General features: G+C 40.6%; 1 protein-coding gene across 2 annotated transcripts; it reads right to left on the bottom strand.

The window, feature by feature from the left end:
• Positions 1–7452: 7452 nt before the first annotated feature.
• On the bottom strand, positions 7453–10578 carry LOC149834714 (uncharacterized). 2 transcript variants are annotated; one of them, XR_016432561.1, is made up of 2 exons: positions 9303–10578; positions 7453–7674 (listed from the first exon to the last, which is right to left on the bottom strand). XR_016432561.1 is itself a non-coding variant. In XM_090010270.1 (1 exon), the coding sequence occupies exon 1, from the start codon at positions 10545–10547 to the stop codon at positions 9387–9389; it is 1161 nt and encodes a 386-aa protein (XP_089866396.1). In that variant the 5' UTR covers positions 10548–10578; the 3' UTR covers positions 9168–9386. The 2 variants fall into 2 exon arrangements, 1 of the variants encoding a protein (XP_089866396.1); XM_090010270.1 differs by lacking the exon at positions 7453–7674 and having other exon boundaries at positions 9168–10578.
• Between the last annotated feature and the right edge of the window lie 10503 nt (positions 10579–21081).

The raw sequence follows: 21081 nt of genomic DNA, 5'->3' as shown, positions 1-21081 counted from the left end.
GATCTCAAGCCTAGAGGCACGTTCTTAAGATCGCTATCTTTAGAACTTCAATCACCCCACTCCGGGAATTTCAAAGATGCGAAAAGGGGTTTGTTGCGACTGAGTTCCCAGGATACAACTAGGCTTGAACCTCAAGAGAGTCACTGCTTCGCAAGAACAAATGATCTCTACCACACTTGAACTCTGCAAGCCAAATCGAGAAGAAATGAAGAAGACGACTGAAGAGTTAGAAAATTCTTATTTCCAAAAGACGAAAGAAGGAAGAGATTTATAGATTTCTTAAAAAGATCAAAACGTTTTGCAATAAATGAGATTAATGGCCATAAATTCGACAGTTTGAAATAAGGACGAAAAAGGTCCCTGAACGGTCACCCACCTTTGATTGTGCTCAAAGGCCTTCAAAACCGTCCAACAGTCACAATGCACCATAAAAGCATGTTAAAACCATTTAAAAAGGCCAGACAATCCGAAAACTGAAAGGTCAAAATGGGCCTTTGCACCTTATACGCACCTCGCACCGCTGCGAGCGTGCAAAGTGCAAAGTGTAATGTGCAAGCCACCCCAAGACACATGGATTACCAAAGTAAACGATAAAGAACAAACCCTCTATTTAAACCACTAAAAAAACTTATTTCTCTTAGATATGAGACTAAACTTATTAAAGCACTTTTGGTGGGAACCAAATCACCAATTTTAAAACTTTTCTAACAATTTTCTCTCCTTCAACCTCTAGCCTTTTGCTAAGCCTTTCCATAACCAACAAAAAAAGATATGGCGATAGCGGGTCTCCTTGTCTAACTCCGCAAGTACTAAAAAAACAATCTCTAGGTTGCTCATTTATCATAACAGAAAACTTGGGCTTTGTCACATAAGTCAATATCCTCTGAATCCACTCCTTATTAAAACCAAAAAAGATTAGAGTATTCTCCAAGAAACTCCAACTTACCCTGTCATATGCCTTCATAAGATCCATTTTGAAAATGAAATTTGAATCCTTGTTGCACCTTAAGTTATCCACCATCTCATGAGCTATCAGGATGCTCTCCCGTATGCTTCTGCCCTTTAAGAAAGCCCTCTTGTTCTTCAAAATAATACGTTGGAGAATACTTTTCATAAGCAATACCATAAATTTTGATAAGATCTTGTATAAAAAAATTGCATAAACTAATAGGTCTATATTGAGAAAGTTTCTTAACCCCTACGGCCTTGGGAATCAAAACAATATTCATGGCATTTATCCTTTTCAATATTTTGCCGAAAAAAATTTATGACAACCGTGCATACCTCATCATCAATGATCTCCCAATAATTCTGGAAAAAGAGACCTGGGAAGCCATCAGGACGTGGGAAACTTTAGCCTTTCATCTAAAAAACTGCTTCTTTCACTTCTTCTCTAATGACATCTTTAAGAAGATTCTCGATCCCTTCAATAGACACCTGCGGATTGGCTTTGCCCTCCAAAACTTTTGCATCCACCTCCTCTCTTGAAAACAAGTCCATAAAAAATTCTTTGGCTAGACGAGCAATGTCATCTTGCTCATACCATTTTTCCCCTGCATCATTTTCATTCATCCCAATGAAAAAAAGTTGTATTTCGATTTCCTTCTTTTAGCCATGTAACTCATGCTTTCTGCCCCCAAAAAACTCTCCTCAAGAGACAACTCCTCTTCAATCAACGAGATTTGACCATAGTCCACCTACGTTTTGGACATCCTCCAGGCACAATCTGACTTCACTGATCTTCTCTTGAATCAAACCAAACTCAGATTTATTCCAAATTTTCAATCTTGTTTTGATCTCATCAAGTTTAGTCACAATTTTAAACATATCACGCCCTCTTACCTCCATCTTTCACACTTCCTTTATGATTCAGCTGCACCCCAATTTTTTCCAACCATATTTTGAAAATTTTAAATGGAACCATCACTTTTCCCGAAGATTGTGTAATGCTTACCACAATAGCCTTATGATCATACACACTTTTCGAAAGCACTTCAGCCCAAGATCTTGGAAATTTATTCAACCACCCACCCGGCATTAACAAATGCACGGTCGATTTTTGCTAGATCCAAATCTGCCCCCACTTGATTATTATTATGCCACGTAAACATCGAGTTACCTAAACCAATTTCTGACAACTGACATTCATTTATCATGCCGTTGAACTCTTCTATTGCAATATTATAGCTCCCCTCTCCTGAAGGTTCCTGTAAATTTCTGATAGCATTCCAATCTCCCGACTGATCATCAAAGACCAAGAATGTTGAAAAGAACTGGAATTTGGAGTTCCCATCCAAGAATGTTGTTTTTGACATCCTTTCCTTTGAATACCAAATTAGATGAATTATTGGTGACCTTGGGATCACTCAAAATTATTGCTCCTTCATCCTGCTTTCCACGGTTCTCCAAAACATCCTTTCGCCTATATATGCTCAGCGGAAAAACTTGCTCGCTCCATTGAAGCCGTTAACTTTCGCACAGTCGTAATAGGCTTTATTTTCTTTTTTCTCCCTCCCCCTTTGCTGTTTGGACTCACTTTCTCTTTTGTGGATCTAGAGAAGTCTGTCTACCTCTTTTGGATCCGGACTGATCCAGCCCATACACAATCATTGCCCACTCATTTGGCCGATCGTCCTTATTAACGGTTTTACTACAACCTTCCTCATTTGAAATTTCCATTTCCGATTTTTGGTTCCAAATCCATACCAAAGACAACTCTTTCTATTCTTTCCTCACAACTAATAGTCAACTTACCATCACTATTCAGGAAATTTCCCTGATTATTTGGATCCACATAATAGTTACTATTGATATTCTGATCACCGGAATTCGGTGGAATGATGCCAGAAAAAATTCTCAGCCTTCTCCACGTCACTCGATTTGCTTAAAGACTCCTTCACCTCATCGGATTTCTTCCCGCAATTTCGATCACCCATGATTGATTCCGGCGGCTCTACCTCCATTTCTGAAACAAAGTCATTCTCTTTGTTTACCCCACCAAGAATTTCAAATTTATTTGAAACCAAGTTTTCTTCTCGATTCATATCCTTCCTCCAAACTCTTTTCAGTTTCACTTGATGTCATTGCTCATCATTTGATTTAACGTCTTTTCCGGCTCTAGACGAAGCTCGAATTTCCTTCCCTTCTTTGTGATACAATGATCCACATCTGTTTGACCACTTTATTCTGACCGATCACAATTTTCATCTCCTTCACCAGTACGAACTTCGTCGGTACCTCAATGCAGATTCCCGCATAAATCACCCTGTCTTGTCTTCTCATCCAATCATCAATTTCAAGGAGAGTTGCATTCAAGTATTTTGCCACACCTCTGAATACAGACTCTTCCCATAGTTCTACCGACAGATCCGGTAACCGCAACCACAATGGTACTGTTGATATCGCTTCTAGATGCCACTCTTGGCCGGGTTTCCATCCGTTAGTGATCAACGTTATCCCTGCTACTTTCCACGCTCCCTTCCTCATAATCAGCCTCATGTCTTCCTCTTTCTTTACCCTTATTTAAAACAAATCATTCTTCCCAGACTGAAACTTGATGTCGGTAATGCTTGGCCATAATCTTGAAAGATTTTAAAAAATGTAGCTGAATTCCATCCCCTTTCTTCTCGTCTCAACTTGATATGCCAGCTATCAGAGTCCATGAAAGGGGCTTCAGGAGATCCTCATATATAGCATTTTCCGATCCCCAACCATCTTTGCCGATAAATCCTCAGATCGACTTTCTGCATCTATGCCTTTATTTTCCCATTACTTCCAACCACGATCTTACCTTTGGTCCTTCTGACAAACTGGATGCCTTGTGTTGCCTCACGCTCCCTCCCGAATCTCCTGAGTCAGGGTGCCCACCCTAGAAGACGATGAGATTTTTAGGGTAATTAAGGATCTGTCGGGTTGGAAAGCGCCTGACATTGATGGGTTTCATGTCGACTTTTTTAGAATCTTTTGGGACTATGTTAAATCAGACGTGGTGAGCATTGTTTGATGAGTTCTATCGTAACTTAAGACTGCCTTATCATTTTCATGTTGCTATTATTTCGCTCATTCCGAAAGATGATGAGACCACTGATATTTCACGATTCTGCCCAATCTCAGTTATGAGTGCTCTCTATCAGATGTTTGCCAAGGTTTTGGCGAATAGGCTAAAATCGGTGGCTAACCAGATTTTTTCAGACTCTCAGTTCGCCTTTATCCGTAATAAGCGGGTCCAACACTAGTTCATCATGGCATCCGAGATTGTTCATTCCTTGCAGCATAGCGTTCAACCTTACTTTGTCCTTAAATTAGACTTTCATAAAGCTTTTGACTCTGTGCATTGGCCATTCTTATTTCAAATGTTAGCAAATTTTGGTATTGGTCATCATTTTTCTAGTTGGGTGAGGGATCTGGTCTCAAATGCCCAGGCCAGGTTAAATATCAATGGTATTAGAGGAGACCGGTTCAAGCTGGGGCGGGGTTTGCGGCAAGGGTGCCCCCTATCGCCTTTGTTGTTCAATGCAGTTGATGAGGGTCTTGTGGTCTTGCTTAAGCGGGCTGTTGTCTCGTGTTTCATTGATCCTTTGCAGGTTTTGACTTTCTAGGTCATATTCTTACTTATGCTGGTGATATGATCTTTTTTTATATATGCAAATGTTCAACAAATGCTTAGGTTCAAGCTTATCATTCAGTTCTTTCTCTCCCTATCTGGGCTTTCTCTAAATAAGACCAAATGCTCTATTACCATGTTCAATGTTAATGCAATATGCTTGCAGTTGGAAAGAGAATTTTTAATTGCACTATTTCTGACTTGCCTATTATGTACCTCAGCTTGCCATTACAAGTGAAACACCTATCTTCTGCTGCTTGGGCTCCGACGCTTCAAAAAGTGAAACGCAAATTACTTTCGTGGCAGTCGTCTTATCTCTCCATCGCTGGTCGTCTAACCTTAGTCAGACATGTTCTTTCAACTATTCCAAAATTTTTCATGTCTATGTTTGTGATGCTTGTGGGAGTAGAGAAGCAGCTGACGCGCTTGCTGACAGGTTTTCTATGGTCTGGGTGTCAACTCAAGGGTAAGTGTCACTTGATTGGTTGGCGTTCAGTGGTGTTACCTCGACGTATGACTGGTTTAGGCATTTCTATGCCCATACTGCGAAGCATTGTTCTTGTCGTCAAGCAATGTTGGTTGGCCCACCAACCGGATAACCCTTAAGCTAGTTTGCTTCTTGCTAAATATGGGGCTCCAGCTCTTATCCCGGTTCGTCTGGGAACGCGGGGTTTGGCGCTCTCGCACTTGCGTAAATCGTGGTTGAGGGCTTTAGCCTGCTTTAGAGACCATTTTGAGGACTCCGAAAATTTTGGTCAGTGGTTGCAGTGGGCGTTGGCGCCAAACGGAGAGTTTCTCACAAAAAAAAAGTCTATAGATCGTTGCTCTCGCCCGAGGCTGATTGGTTGCCCGAGGATGTGCTTTGGGCGAAGGGTCCTTCTCCCCATTCTCGAGTCCTGACTTGGTTAATTCTGCACGATAGGATCTAGACCCACAATAATTTAAAGAAGTGGGGCATTCAGCTCCCGAGTTGGTACGTGCTTTGTCAAGCTGCAGAAGAATCTACGTTTCACTTGTTCTGGTCTTGCCCAATATTTGTGGAACTCTTTAGCAGGACCTGGAGGCATCCAGAAGTGTTTGTTAAGGAGGAGTCCTTTGCGCTAGATCTGATCTTGGGTCCGGTTTGTATTAGGCGCAACAAGAGGTGGAGGTTCATCTGGCGGACGTGGTTGTTTACTTCTTGGTGGTTTGTTTGGATGGCGCGAAATGATGCTCATTTTTGTCAAATTTCAGTTAACATTAATAACCTGGTGCATAAAATCTTGATAGATGTTTATGCGATCTTGCGTATGCATCTTACTGATCTTCCGCTCCCTCCTGCTAATGCTACCTCTCTTTTGCCGCAATCTGGGCAAGCGGCTCCGGCGTGAGCCCGTTTATTTGTCTGATGTTCTTTTCTCTTGTGCTTTATTTGTTTTGATTTTTGCTCTTGTTCAGTTCATGGGTTCAACATTTTGTTGATCTTCATGAGTGGTAATGTTGAATTACTTTTGGCTCTCTCTCTCTCCCCCCTCCACCATGGAATACATTCTTGGAGAGCGGGTCCAATCAGATTTTAATGTAGACGAAGAAAGCATTATGAAACCCAACCCATTAGTTATATATCCAAATCAAGGGTCCTCGAGCCCGTGACTCACCCCATAAGAGGTGGAAGTTTAACCAGGTAACACAATTATAACGTACATACAAATATTGACACTAGATTTTTTTAATGAAAAATAAATCGTTTAGGGTTTAGGGACTTAAGACATTAGACTTTTGGGTAGTGGAACACTTTTTTTTCTGCAAGAAGGGAGAATCAACTGATTGGGCATCCGACCCATCAAGGTGAACCCAAAGCCTCACGAATAACACAATCATATTTGGGTTTGGGTATGTCAGGTCCACAAAATGAAAGCCCAAATTCGACCCATATAATCTAAAGGGCATTTGAATTTTTTTTAACATAAAAATACATAAGAAAACACTCAGATCAGATCAGTCGAGTCGGCTATCCAGAAAAAATCATCATAGGTCAAACCTGATCCACATGTTACTCCGGTCAGGTTCAGATTGGCCCACATTTTAATTCTCTTACCCGGATCTCTGGGATCTCTGGATACGGGTCGGGTCAAGTGTCTGACACGAACCCCACCCATTGACAAACCTATCGTTCCGAGGGCTCATTGGAACTGCACAAGGCTGCAAATAGTATGAAGCAATATCTAACAAGAAAATAGAGGATGGTAATCACACAAATGCATAACTCAAATGTTGCTGAATATCACAGATTTCTTGGTCCCCTTACGTTTGGAATATACCTGAGATCAACACAAACGCTTGAAGTTGCAGGCAGTAGGACCACGTAACTTTTCATTAGGGGCTGTTTGTTTCACTGGAAAACTTGGGAAAACAGCCTATTTTCCTATGAAAATGTCCCGATTCCCATGATCAGCGAAACAAATGCCCATTGTGATGATTCACAGGAATCAGCATCTTTCCTTCGAAATTGCTGTCACACCTCTCTCACTCACCCCTGGAAGGGAGTGTTTTTCTATGGCCCAGCCTTCATAGGAAACTGACCATCCTCTATCCCAAATTGAGCCAGTCAGATTAAGTTGTACTAGTCCATCCATTGTATCAGCGCCTTCATCAAGTTTCAGTCAAGACCCTAACTTGACATAGGGCACCTAAACTGAAGTTAATTGACTCAAGCACCGCAGAACAGGTTAGCATAGATCAGCTTCCAACTGGGGATTCAACTGCACAAAGAAATCCTGTACAAGTCCTTTGCAGGTGTTTACAATTGATCAGAACTGCAAAACTGGCCTGACAATTTATGCAAGTGCTTCAAAGATGCTTTAGAAGATGAATACACAGGTATTAAGAAAAATGTACAAAAAAATTATTCATTACCACAAAAATAAATGCAAGCGAGATGGTTCTGACATAAGGAACCACTTTCTGTGTTCCTTACTGGACGGTTAGAAATAGAACTGTGGCTATACTGCATGATTTGCTGTCTCCCTTGCGGATCACAGAACAATCTCACAAGAAACTTTTCTTGGAGGAAATGATTCTGGTTTCTCAACCTTAAAAACAAAAATGCATTATCACATACATTTATTGTAACAGTAACAGAGTTCTAATCCAAACGCATATTAACAAAAGAACAAGTAAAAAATGGTTGAACTTAAAGAATGTACACAATGATTGTATAGTTTTTCATTGCTACCCTCTGAAGCAGAGAATAAGTTCAAACAAGGACCGTATTATCAGCACAGTGGCGATGACAACATTTGTAAGTTTTCTATATTTTCTCCGTAAGAGTATTTTGAACCACTTCCACTTATTCTCATGAACAAGGGAAGAAATATTAAAATAAAAAATATAAGTGAAAAAATAATGAAGAAACAAGCACAGAGGACTTGTGTTAGAAAAAGCAAAAAATTCAGACATGAATATATCAAAACAGCAAGATGGTCAAAACATTCTCTACTGTCACCTAAACAAAAGAAATTTATTGTGAATGGTTGTGTATTTAAAAAGTCTACAACTAGAAACAAGCTTAACATAAAGTAGAATCTAACATGGGATCTTTGTCAATGTGATAAGTCTTGAGTAAATACATTCATGAGATATGCGTTGACATATTAGAGAGAGAGAGAGAGTAACAGATTTCGCTAAGTTGAACTTCACAGGATTTTTTTTCAAGCACTATAATTCTTTCTGCCTCTTCATGAATCCAAACAAAAAACACCGAGAAGCACTCTATGCAGATAGGGCTGCATACTAACTGTAGAGATTTCATTCACTAACAAGCACAATATTGAGTAGTGGAAAAAACTATACCTTGATATATGAACCATGACAACAGCTGATCAGCAAAATAATTACGCATAAAAAAACCAGAATACTGAATGGATCCATTAAATCTATCAATTTAAGACAGAATAAGCAGCACTTTCAGAAGCAAAAATTGATGACAATCAAAATTAACCAAAACTATGTTGCTGACAGTAAAATTATGGCAGATCAAATTACAGCTTTTACAACTTTGATTCCCTACTGTGAACTAAACGGAAGAAATTTATTGTGAATGCAAATGATTGGGAATTTTTCATGAGTCTACAACTTGAAACAAACCTAACATAAAGAAGAAGCTAGCATGGGATCATGAATTTGTTAATGTGATATATACAGATATGCCTTGAGTAAGCACATGCGATATATGCTGACATTCCTTGAGTAAGCACATGCAATATATACCGATATGCCTTGACTAAGCACATTCATGAGATATGCCTTCACATACTAGCAAGAGAGAAAGGTTCACATATTTGGTTAAGTTGAACTTCAAAGGATTTTTTTTTTCAATCGCTATAATTCTCTCTGATACATAACATATCCAAATAGAAAATACTGAGGACTTTATGCAGAGGCGCTGTATACTAAATATAGAGATTTTAGTTACTATTCTCTTCTATGAAATTAGTGCCCATAAGGACAAGCACAACAATGAATAGTGAAAAAAAAACTATGCTTGCCATATGAGCCAACTAACAGCTGACCAACACATAAATTAAGCATAAAAAACCCAAAATACTGAATGGATCCATTAAACTGAAGATAATCTATGTGATGATAGTAAAATCCTGTGGCAGATCAAACAACTTTTACAACAAAAAGGAAAGCAGTTGAGGGTGGCCAAAGTTCTTACTTTCAAAAAACAAAAATTTGATTATAAATTGAAGGTAACACAAAGAGGACTAGCTGAACAACTTGGGTTTATAATGCAAGTGAATCAAGCCGGCATCTTCAAGCCTGAATCATAGTAACTCTTGGCTGACCCTAGCTCGACGAGTTTCTTGGCCTTCTTATCTTTCAAAATCCCGACCAGCCCATTAACAACGCCCTGCAAAATCTCCACATTGATGAAACAATTCATGTTCAAAGCCTCCTCACACAATTCACAAGCCATATTCAAATCTCCACCCTTGCAGAGAGCAGGAACAATTGCTTCGTATACCGATCGATTTGCAGCCAAATCACGCTTCTCCATTTCGCAAAGCATCCTCTTAGCATCTTCCATGTTACCCTTCTCACAGTACGCCTCAATCAGAACACTGAAACTAACAGTATCCGGTTTCAACCCCCTAGACTCCAAATCATCGATCACCTTCACAGCCTTCGACATCTTCCCTTCCGCGACCAATCCCCGCATCTTTAAGTTGAAGCTCTTCGTATCCGGCTCTACTCCGCACCTCCCCATCTCTGCCCAGACCTTCTCTGCCTGGGATCTTTGATCCCCACGATAGAATCCGCTAAGAAGAGTATTGAACGTGATCACATCGGGGCTGACACAATTCTTCCTCATCTCTCCGAGTAATGAAAACGCCAAATCGACGCTGCCCACCTCGCAGAAGGCGTGGATGAGTATGTTATACGAGTATTCGTCCAGCTTTACCCCCAATTTCTGCGGCAACTCGCGGAACAACGTCCCCAACTTGTCGAAATCCTTTGAATCGGCGCAGGCAGTGAGGACGGCGTTCATCGACTTCACGGTGCGGGCGCAACCGAGGCCGGGCAATTCGTCGAATACCTTGAGGGCGTGCCCGAACATCCCGGCACGGCCGTAGAGGCCGATCAGGCGGACATAGAACCCCTCGGTGGCGAGGTGGGTGTGCTTCTTCTGCTCCTCGAGGATCTCCTCGATGCCGGAGAAACGCTCCGCGGCGGCAAGGCGGCGGACGGCGTGCTCGTAGACTTTGTGCTTGCAGCGGAACCGGTACTCCCTGGAGCAATCCTTGAACTTCTCCACGAGGCGGTCGTAGTCTCGCTCTCTGAAGATGTCGCCCACGGCGTCCTTCAGGCGGAAGTTGGTGGTGGTGGAGAATGAGCGAGGGAGGAGCCGCGGAGTGGTCCGCACAAGAAGGCGAGAGAACGCCGACGCCGACGACGGCATTGTTGCGTTCGTTTTCTTTTTCTTCTCCTTCTCTTTGGGGTTTAAGGGCAAAGCGAGAGAGAGGTTAGGCCGTTAGGGTCTAATGGAATTTGCGTGGACACGGTAAGTAGGACACGGAATGCACCATTTTTGTGTATTTTTCTATCAAGAATAGTATACAAGGGGACACGAACGAGGGCAAAGTTGCAGTGAGTCCCTGGGTGAGTGCCCTAGATCGCAAAAGACAGGTATTTATTTCACCATCTTATATTAAACTTGACTCTTTGCCCCTAGTTTTTCCTCAGTCATGATTTCTACTGTAACACACCTGAAATTTTTTGTAAGAATTGTAAATTTTTAATTTCTGTATATATATATATATATATGTGTGAGGTGTTTCTGAAATTCTAAGTTTAAAATTATTTTTGGGACTTAGAGTAGGGTTGTAAATAATAGATTTTATATGGGCAAATTGGGTATGAGAAGGGCACATTGATAAAAAAAAAAATTTAAGGGCAATGCCATCTTTTGAATGGGGCAGCTCATCCCCCACGTTTCTTTTCATTTTTAACAAGCGGCTTAAAGTCACTTAATATATATATATTTTTTTATTTAATCCCTAATGACTCCCCCTTTTTATTTTTACGCATTCTCTCTCTTCCTTATTTTTCTTCTTCTCACCTTTCTTCTTCTTTCTTTACCGTGTTTCTCTTTTGCGGCAACTCAACCCTCAAGGCAGCAGCCTAAACCACCACAGTGAGAGGCCATTTTGACACTCTTTCACCCCTTTTTCACGATTGAAACCAATAAAGGGTCGAGATTTCGGGTAGTGGCCATTGTAGGAGGCATTGGATTGCAGATTTCATGGATTTCATCAAGGCTTAAGAATACTCATCAACTCTTTGGACGAAAATTTAAGGTAAGTCATTTTTCCTCCATTCCTTTTAGGTAGGTTAGGTTGTTCTTGGTGTTTTGTTTTAGATTAAGCATGTTGCTAAAAGAGAAATTTTCTTGAAACTGGTTATGGCTCTTAGGGATTTGCATTTCTTTAATTTTTATGGGTAATTATTGGTATTGTTCTTGTAAATGGAATGCTGGTGCTTCGTTTATGAGTAGGGAATCTGTCATGCTCCATTGAAATTAATTTCTTTTCATAAAACCCAACAGCTGACTTTAATTTTGATTTACAGCAGTTTGAATTATTTCTCATAAACCCAGTAGTTGATGATGATTTTGAATTCAACAGCTTGAACTATTTGCAGTTGGATTTTTTTTATTTACTTTATAAATCCTAGCATGTTAACGTTAATGTTGTTAAATTTATAGCATCTTGATTCTTAAGCAGTTGGAATTTCTTTTCATAAAACCCAACATCTTAATGCTAATGCTTTTTATATTTTACAACAGCTTCATTTTTCTTTTTTCATACAGTTTGGATTGCCTGTCATTGGTGAAAGCATAAAAAATACTAAACTGATGAATACTGACATCACTTAGGTTTATTTATATCTGAAATAAACTAAACAAAAACTAAAATTTTCTCAGTATCTGCTAAGGGGCGTAGCACTGGAGATCTAGTCTGGTCCGTAGGTGAGTGAAGCCGGAGTGTAGGTGGGCTCTTTATCTTTTGGTTTGCTCAATGAGTTTTTCATGTTATCACTCGAGGTGTTACCTGACCGCCTTCTCTAGCGTGCACCTTTAAGTTCTGAAACTTGAGGCATCCAACAATCCTGGGTTTTGAACCTACAATGTCCCATCACAAGGAGATGTGCACTGACACGAAAGATTTCGTTAAAATGGTGTGCACTAACTGCTCCAACCAAACAAGCGAAATCATACCAAAACAGTCTAAGAGCGTACACCAAACTTTGGCCTTGCGTTAAGGGATAATCAAATTCTATGGCAAAAAGTCGGTTTCAGTCAGATATGGAAAGAAAATCCAATCCATTGGCATCCTTAAATGTATACATGGCTTCCATAAATTTTTTTGTATTTTTTTCAATTTATTGGTTCCAATTAGTTACTTGGGTAGACCCTTGAGGTTTGCTTAGAATACAGAGCTGAAAATGGTTTGTGAAATTTTATACCAAAACCAGGAACACTAGAGTTGGCAATGTAAAAAACATAAAAATGGCTTATTTTATAGACAATTAAGCCTATTTGTAGAAAAATTATTTTTTAGAAACCTGCATATTTTCTAACAAAAATGACTTGCAATATCACAATACTCCAAATTACTCTCGCACTTGATCCACGTATACTATTCCGGAAGGAAAGCCTGAAGAAAAATTATGCATCCCGTGCCCTTTCAGGCATGTCTATGTCACAGGATTGTTTTTTTTTAAAGGCAAGCTGGGGTTAGTCAGACCCCCACCGGATTCATTCATATAAATAACTGTTACAGAGTTCCATACATTTCCTTTCTCAGGGAACCAGTCTGGATGATCATCCTTCCACGATTTCTGGATTTCCCCCATCTCTAATATAGCTAATAATCTAACTGTATAATTTGAGTTGAAATTCGATTTCTGTATATCCATTTTATCAAAACTATACAAAAAATGCTTCACTTCCTGAGGTATAGTATGTCCTGAATCTCTTCCTTCCATTTTTTTTTTATTCTGGCCACCTGATTCTATCTTCACCTTGTAAGACAGAGAAGATTTGCCATCAGGCCCACCGGTGACCCGCCCCCTAACATTCCGCGACATTAGTTTCATTGGTGGTATGCAAGACGTGCTTGCACAATTGTTACAATCAAAAGGAAACCTTAGCCACAGTGTGCCATGTCCAGCCTATAATAGATCGTATCCGATTGAATTAGCTTAGAGGATTTGTGGCATGCTCGTTTGGTTGGCGCATAGGGTGTAGTTAGCTGAAAATGTATTAGTGCAACAACTTGGTTTACATACACTTTTGTTTTGACTTTGTTGTATCCTTTACATTGGCACAGATTAATTATTATTTATGTGCAAAGCACAGCCAAATAGAGAACCCATATCCTCAATAACCATAAGGGCACATATTAATGCAGTTCTAAACATTAATCAAAGATCCAAAAAACTAAGAAAAAAGCTGAAAAAATAATCACAAAATATGCAACACGTGCATCATGAACAAAATCTTAGAAAACAGATGTCTACGTACCATCACCATCAAACCCCGCAAGCAAGGTTGAGGGAAACAAAGCAATACAATCATGGTCGCCATGACCTCCTATGTATAAAATAGTTGTCCACACACACACAAATACTGTCCCTAAAGCCCAAAATACATGATTGGGTTTAAAATAGAATTATAGAACCATGAATGTTCATGGGACTAGTCATGCTCTTGGATCTCTTGTTTGCCCTCACATCAACATCTATTTCTATATCTTGAATTGATTCAACACCATCATAATCATCAAAGCTTGAGAGTTTAGCATGTGAAACAGTCTTGAGTTTGATGTCTAAGGCAGTTACTGACGTCAACTCTTAATTGGAGAGAGAGAGAGGGGGGGGGGGTGTTAAAAGACCACACATAAAACACAGGATTTAACATTACAGCCCCAAAGGCAGAAAAAATCCTAGACGCATGAACAGCAACATATCTGAATCGATTAACATAAAAAATCAAAACAGAGGAAGAAAAAACCATGTCAATCACATCCTAAATGCACATCACCCCTGTGGTCAGAGGCTATAATAAAATCTCAAAAGGGAATATAAATTATCAAATTCATGTCATTTACCTTATACCTGCTCTCCTTGAGGCGCACTGCATACCCATGCATCGGAATGCAGGATCCTTCCTTCTTTAAGTAATCCTTGAATCCCTCCTTTGCAGTCTTCCATTTTTCATCGCTAGAGGCAAACTAAGGAAATTTAAAGTAGTTTCTTGAAGTTCAATGGAGAACATGGCCTCGCAATATTGTGTTGGTTGGATGAAGGTGGCTTTACAATTAAATGCGAGGGTGAAGGTGACAAAATTTACATCGTAAGTAGGCTAATAGCAGAAAAGATAACAGCAGATATGGCATAGCAGCAGCCTATGAGTTTGCTGCAAGAACATAGTGCACTGAAGAAAGGAAACCTAAGATACTGGGCATTGAAAATTGAGAACCACATATACATCTGTTCAAACTGTTGTTAAAGGTGACACGAAAATCACTGTGGGTAAAGTTGACGCCATTGTTAAGTGAAGCCAAAAAAGAACAAGAGGATGAAGTGGTCGCCTCAGTACCCTTCCTCGCCTCTTTCTTTCTTTACCTGAAACGAGAAGTTGCAGTGTGAGGATGGTTCTGTATTAGTTTGATCAAAATGACCTTTTTAATTTTCTGTTATCCATTGGAATGGCCAATAACTCCGCCTGTGTAGTTATACACTGCCGGTCCCAAGCCCGGATAAAGGAGGAGGGTTGCGGTAGGCCTGTGACAGCCAGCATAAAAACTTTGTCATATCCTATGAAAATGAACCAATATGAGAATTTCGTTGGGGCGTTCCCTACTGAGCGACGCGCTGTACTCTCTAGGCCCGGAGGCAGTGATAAATGTGCAAGGGTTGCTAGGTCGTCGCCCAGAAGCGACGCGTCACACCGGCGCCCGGGTGTGGTGTCAAATAGGCAAGGGTTCCCTCACTTTGTTGGACGGGTGGGGGTAAAGAAGTTAGTCCAAGACCATAAAATTAGGTTAGCCACTTGGAACATAGGGTCTTTAACTGGTAAGTTGGTAGAGTTAGTAGATGTTATGTGTAGGAGAAAGATTGATATTTTATGTCTTCAAGAGACCAAATGGGTAGGTGAGAAAGCTAAAGTGATAGAACCTTGGGGATATAAGATTTGGTATATAGGAATAAATAGGAATAGGAATGGAGTAGGGATTGTTATGAGTCGTCAGTTTATAGATAATGTAGTTGAGGTCCGTAGGAAGGGTGATAGAATTTTACTTATTAAATTAGTATTAGGTACGGATATTATTAATATTATTAGTGTTTATGCACCTCAAGTAGGTTTAGATGATTCCATTAAGTATCAATTTTGGGAAGATTTAGATGGAGTAGTACAAGAGACATCTTATGAAGAAAAGCTTTTCATCGGCGGTGACCTTAATGGACATGTAGGCATTAGTAGGGATGGATTTGAGAATATCCATGGAGGCTATGGTATAGGAGAAAGAAATAAAAGTGGAGAAAGGATTTTAGATTTTTGTTTGTCCTATGATATGATCTTAGCAAACACTTGGTTTAGGAAGAGGGAGTCTCACCTAGTAACATTTAAAAGTGGGGTTAATACGAGTCAGATAGATTTTTTCCTACTTAGAAAGAGAGATAGGGGTTGTTGCATCGATTGTAAGGTTATACCAGGAGAAAGTGTAGCTACACAACATAGAGTCTTAATTTTAGATCTTAGAATTAGACAATGCCGCAAAAGGGATAGACATAGGATAGATCCTAGAATTAAGTGGTGGGCACTGAAAGGAGCTAAACAAGGAATGTTTGTAGAGCAGGTAGTTAAGGAAGTTGATTGGTGTCTCGAGGAGGATTCAGAATCAATGTGGAATAAGATAGCGGGTGGTATGAGAAAAGTAGCTAAGGAGGTATTGGGTGAGTCTAAAGGCGGTGCACCACTAGGTAAGGATACATCATGGTGGAACGAGGATGTCAAATTAGCTATTAAGGTTAAAAGAGAGTGTTATAGAAATCTAAGTAAGAGTCGTGATAATGAGAATTTGGAGAAGTATATGATAGCAAAGAAGGAAGCTAAAAAAGTTGTTCGAAACGCGAGGGCTAAGGTATATAAGGAGGTTTATGACAAGTTGGATACCAAAGAAGGCGAGAAGGATATTTATAGGCTTGCAAAGATGAGAGATAGGAAATCGAAGGATTTGGGTATGGTTAGATGTATCAAAGATGAAATGCAAAGGGTTTTAGTCAAAGATGAGGAGATTAAGGAGAGATGGAAAGATTATTTTGATAAGCTATTTAATGATAGTCATGCTCAAGATCTTGGAGACTTCTCCATTCCTTTTCATGAGATAAATCGTGACTTCATGCGCAAGATTCAAAAGAAAGAAATTGCAGAGGCTTTGAAGAAAATGAAATCAAGAAGGGCAGTTGGCCCAGATGGTATACCTATCGAGGCTTGGAAATGCTTGGGAGAGAAAGGTTTAGAATGGTTGACAAATCTTTTTAACTTGATTTGGCGAACAAATAAGATGCCTAATGAGTGGAGGAAGAGTACTTTGGTGTCTTTATATAAGAATAAGGGTGATATAAAAGATTGCACAAACTATCATGGTATAAAACTCATGAGTCATACTATGAAACTTTGGGAGAGGGTGATTGAGTCTAGGTTGAGGAAGGTTGTCATGATATCGGAGAATCAATTTGGTTTTATGCCTGGAAGATCAACTATGGAAGCTATACATCTTCTTAGACAACTTATTGAAAGATATAGAGAGAGAAACAAAGATTTGCATATGGTTTTTATTGATTTAGAGAAGGCATACGATAGAGTACCTAGGGACGTTCTCTGGTGGACAATGATGAAGAAAGGTGTTTCTCTCAAGTACATTAGTATAATTAAAGATATGTATGAAGGAGTAGTAACCAATGTCCGCACTTGTGGAGGGGTGACAACCAATTTTCCGATAACGGTTGGGTTACATCAAGGATCTGCTTTAAGCCCTTTCCTATTTGCGATAGTGATGGATGAGCTTACGAGATCAATTCAAGAAAATGTACCGTGGTGTATGTTGTTTGCTGATGATATTGTTTTGATTGATGAGTCTAGAGCTGGGGTTAATGTTAAGTTAGAATTATGGAGACAGACATTGGAAGCTAGAGGTTTTAAGTTGAGTAAGAGTAAGACTGAATATATGGAATGTCGGTTTAGTAAGCAACGAAGTAGTGATGGGAGTGTAGTGAAGCTTGGTGAGCAAGATATACCGGTGAATGATTATTTCAAATATTTGGGATCCACCATTCAAAAGTATGGAGAAATTGATGGAGATGTAAATCATAGGATAAAGGTTGGGTGAATGAAATGGAAAAGTGCTACTGGAGTGCTGTGCGATCGTAGAATGCCATTGCGGTTGAAGGGAAAGTTTTATAGGACGACTATTAGACCCGCTTTACTATATGGTACGGAATGTTGGGCTGCCAAGAGACATCATATTCAAAAAATGAGTGTAGCTGAGATGCGGATGCTTAGATGGATGTGTGGAAATACAATAAAAGATAAGATTCGGAACGAAGAGATACGTAAGAAGGTAGGTGTTGCACCCATTAAAAATAAGATGCGAGAGAATCGTTTACGGTGGTTTGGACATATTCGGCGAAGGCCTAATGATGCTCCAGTTAGAAGGTTGGAGAAATGGGAAAATATATTAGTTAAAAGAGGTCGGGGTAGGCCTAGGAAGACTTGGATGGAGATGATAGGAAAAGATATGAATGCTTTGAACCTCACCGAGGACATGGCGTTGGATAGAAATGATTGGAGGAAAAGGATTCATGTGGAAGACCCAAAATGAATTTCTTTTTTGGTTCATATCGCTGACCCCAATTGTTTTGGGATGAAGGCGTAGTTGTTGTTGTTGTTGTTGTATTGGAATGGCCAATACATGAGCCCAAGGAAAGAAACCCAAGTTTCAGAAAAGAAGTTGATGTGGATAGTGGAGGGCAGACGTGTATTTCCAAACAATTACCAAGTAATTAATTTGTTTGGTGTTATATAATTATATTAGGTGTTTTAAAAAAATAAAAAAATCGATGAATACGGCAACCTTTATTTAGTCCCTCTAGTTCTCTGAATTTATGCACCATTCAGTTATGGTTGCATGAATTTTTTAGTATGTAACCAACTTGGAGGGTCGTAAAACGGTTTGGAGAGAGAGAGGGCTCAAGGAAGAACAGAACTTTTGAAAAATCAAAAAACAAAAGGGAGAATTTTAACCACCATGAGAGAGAAAGGAGTGTGAACAAGGAAGAGTGGAGAAGAGGTTAAGCAACAGTGTTTTTTTTTCTTGTTACATTTTTCTTCTTTAAAAGATGAAAGAAAAAGGCTTCACAATGTGCAACTACAAAATAGGGACGCAGGCTTGATTGCTTTTTAAAAAAACAAAAACAAAAAAAAGTTGAATTATGATTGGCTCCATCACATTACAAAAGCAAAGCACCATCACATTACTAGTCACAATCTTTGCCGATTATGAGCTTTTATTTAGTGCTGCTGAAGAAGATTCCATTCGGCAACTTAAGATTATTTTAGAAGAGTTTGAACTCTTTGCCGGCATTCAAATTAACGTGTCCTAGTGCCCATTCATCTTGATAAGCTTAAGCTATGCATTTGAGATCCATTTTGGGGTGGTCCCAAGGTGAACTTCCTTTTAAATATTTGGGTCTTCCCCTCTTTTCCTGCAAGCCTAAGAAAGTATATGGTGTGATTAGTTCCTAACCAAAGTTCACAAGCGGTAGGATGGATGGCAAACCCGACTCATTTCACATGCTGGCCAAATTTATGGTATCCAATCGGGTTCTCTCAAGCAAGCATCCCGCTGCATTGGTTACTTTCTTTCAGGCAGTCTTGAGAGACAATGGGAGACATGGTTCACTGTTCGGGCTGAGTACACAGGGGCGTGTTTGCACTTTTATGAGGGAGGGTTGTACTAAATTTTATTCATCACGGGCCGAAAGCGGTGCATGCGTGTGTGGTGCGGTGGGGCCTATAGTGATGCACACATTGCTAAGTGAAAAGTTTATGCCAGTTGTGGCACGAGACAACACTACATTACTGGTTAGCAGCTCAGCAAGTAAGCCTAAGTGTGCACAACAAATCTCAAGTACATCTGCTCAGCTCCATGCCACGGGGGTCTCTCCAGCCACTCACGGCCATCTGCCATGCTTCGGGGGTGCTACTTCACACATGGCTCGCCTCAACTTTAAGCCCGCAAACGGAAGCCTTCCATGCGGAATTCATGTGCCATGATCGAGTATTTTCCTACATAATTATACGTGAAAAACATGTCCGTGAAGTTAGAATACAAAAATGTCCGCAGAGATTCTTGAGTATTTTTATTCGGAGGTGCCATGCCAGTGCCTACGCGAGTCTGTCTGAACTTCAGGGCTGCACATCTCTTCGCATGTTGAAAATCTCTGAGGCAAGATCGAAATCTCACTGACACATTCATATGTGAAGGAGACTCCGGTGTGGTCGTTTCGATGAAATACGAAGTCTATGTTCGAGAACTCTATTGAAAACAAAAGCGATGCATTTTTAAGGGATATTAAGGTTCCTCCTGTTGGCGGAGGGTTAGCGCCAGTGTTGTGAGAGGCGTACGCCTCAATACCTGAAGCGTACGCCTCATAGGCGAAGCGCACACTCAAGGTATTGAGGCGTTGCATTGAGGCGTTTCAGGCTTGAAACACACGCTTCAGTCATGTGAAGCGCAGGCCTCAAGTCGAAATGCGCTTTGCTTCTAAAGTGTACGCATCTGTGTAGTCCCTACAAACCGCCCCTTTCCTGCCAAAATCCGCCGTCGGGGACAGTGACGAGCAGGTTGGCGCCATTGTCAATGGGCTCGGACCACTTGCGGGAGAGCCGAGGTCAAGTTCGTAGAAGGTGAGATGCTTCTGAGCATTGATGCAGCATGGCCGGAGGGGTCCTGGTTGGCTTCGAAGTAGTCGAGCTTGATGGCGACAAAGATGGAGTTGTTGCAGTCGACGACAACGATGGAGTAGACGAGGGTGTGGGACTTGTGAGCCTCGAGAGGGGTGGAGATGGGGAGGCGGGCAGCAGTGTCGCGGTTGAGGGCGTAGACGAGCTTCTGCTTCTCGCAGGCGTCGATCATGACGGCGCGGCCCTTGGGGTCGACGATGAGGAACATACTCGGGACGATTCGGCGGCAACCGAACTTGCCGAAGGTCTCCTGATGGACCTTGTCGAGGGCGTTGCGCTCCTTGTTGTACTCGAGGATGCTGTTGCAGCCGGAGTCCTTCTGAGAGCCGGTGAGGCAGAACTGGGCGAGGGAGGGGACGGTGCAGAAGACCGAGAGAGAGAGAGAGAGAGAGAGAGAGAGAGAGAGAGAGAGAGAGAGAGAGAGAGAGAGAGAGAGAGAGTTGTGTGCGGCCTGGAGTCTTCCTTCTCAGGATTGGTACTGTATCTCTGATTCTATAATTTTTTTTATGCCTGGGGTGGTGGCTTTGAAATGGATTTTGACAGGACCAGATCCCTCAGATTTGACATTGAGCTGACGCCTTGACCGTAAGGAAATTGTTCATCTGAAATGAGGTCACTAGACCGGCTACCAGCTTGTATTTTATTCTTTAAGTGATGACAATACATTAACGGAAATTAAAATAGTCTGAAGTAGGCTTTTTTTAGCTACAATTAGGAGATATCATGCATAACAAGTAAATTTTGGTATCCTTTAATTACCTTGGTGATCTATGGTTCAGTGATGTTTCACATGGATTCATTAGGTAGATCAAGATCAAGGTTTTTCCTGGAGCATCTTTTCCAAATTTGAGGGATGATAAGAGGAAATATGTCCATTTGATGGAAGTCCACTGGCATTTGT

The sequence above is a fragment of the Nuphar pumila genome, chromosome 6, assembly GCF_984573655.1.
Source record: "Nuphar pumila chromosome 6, dmNupPumi1.hap1.1, whole genome shotgun sequence".
NCBI classification, from domain to species: Eukaryota; Viridiplantae; Streptophyta; class Magnoliopsida; order Nymphaeales; family Nymphaeaceae; genus Nuphar; species Nuphar pumila.
This window is presented reverse-complemented; position numbering and strand designations above follow the sequence as displayed.

Excerpts from the sequence above, each read along its gene's own strand:
- LOC149834714 (XM_090010270.1), bottom strand. The coding sequence starts at position 10,547 with ATGCCGTCGTCGGCGTCGGCGTTCTCTCGCCTTCTTGTGCGGACCACT.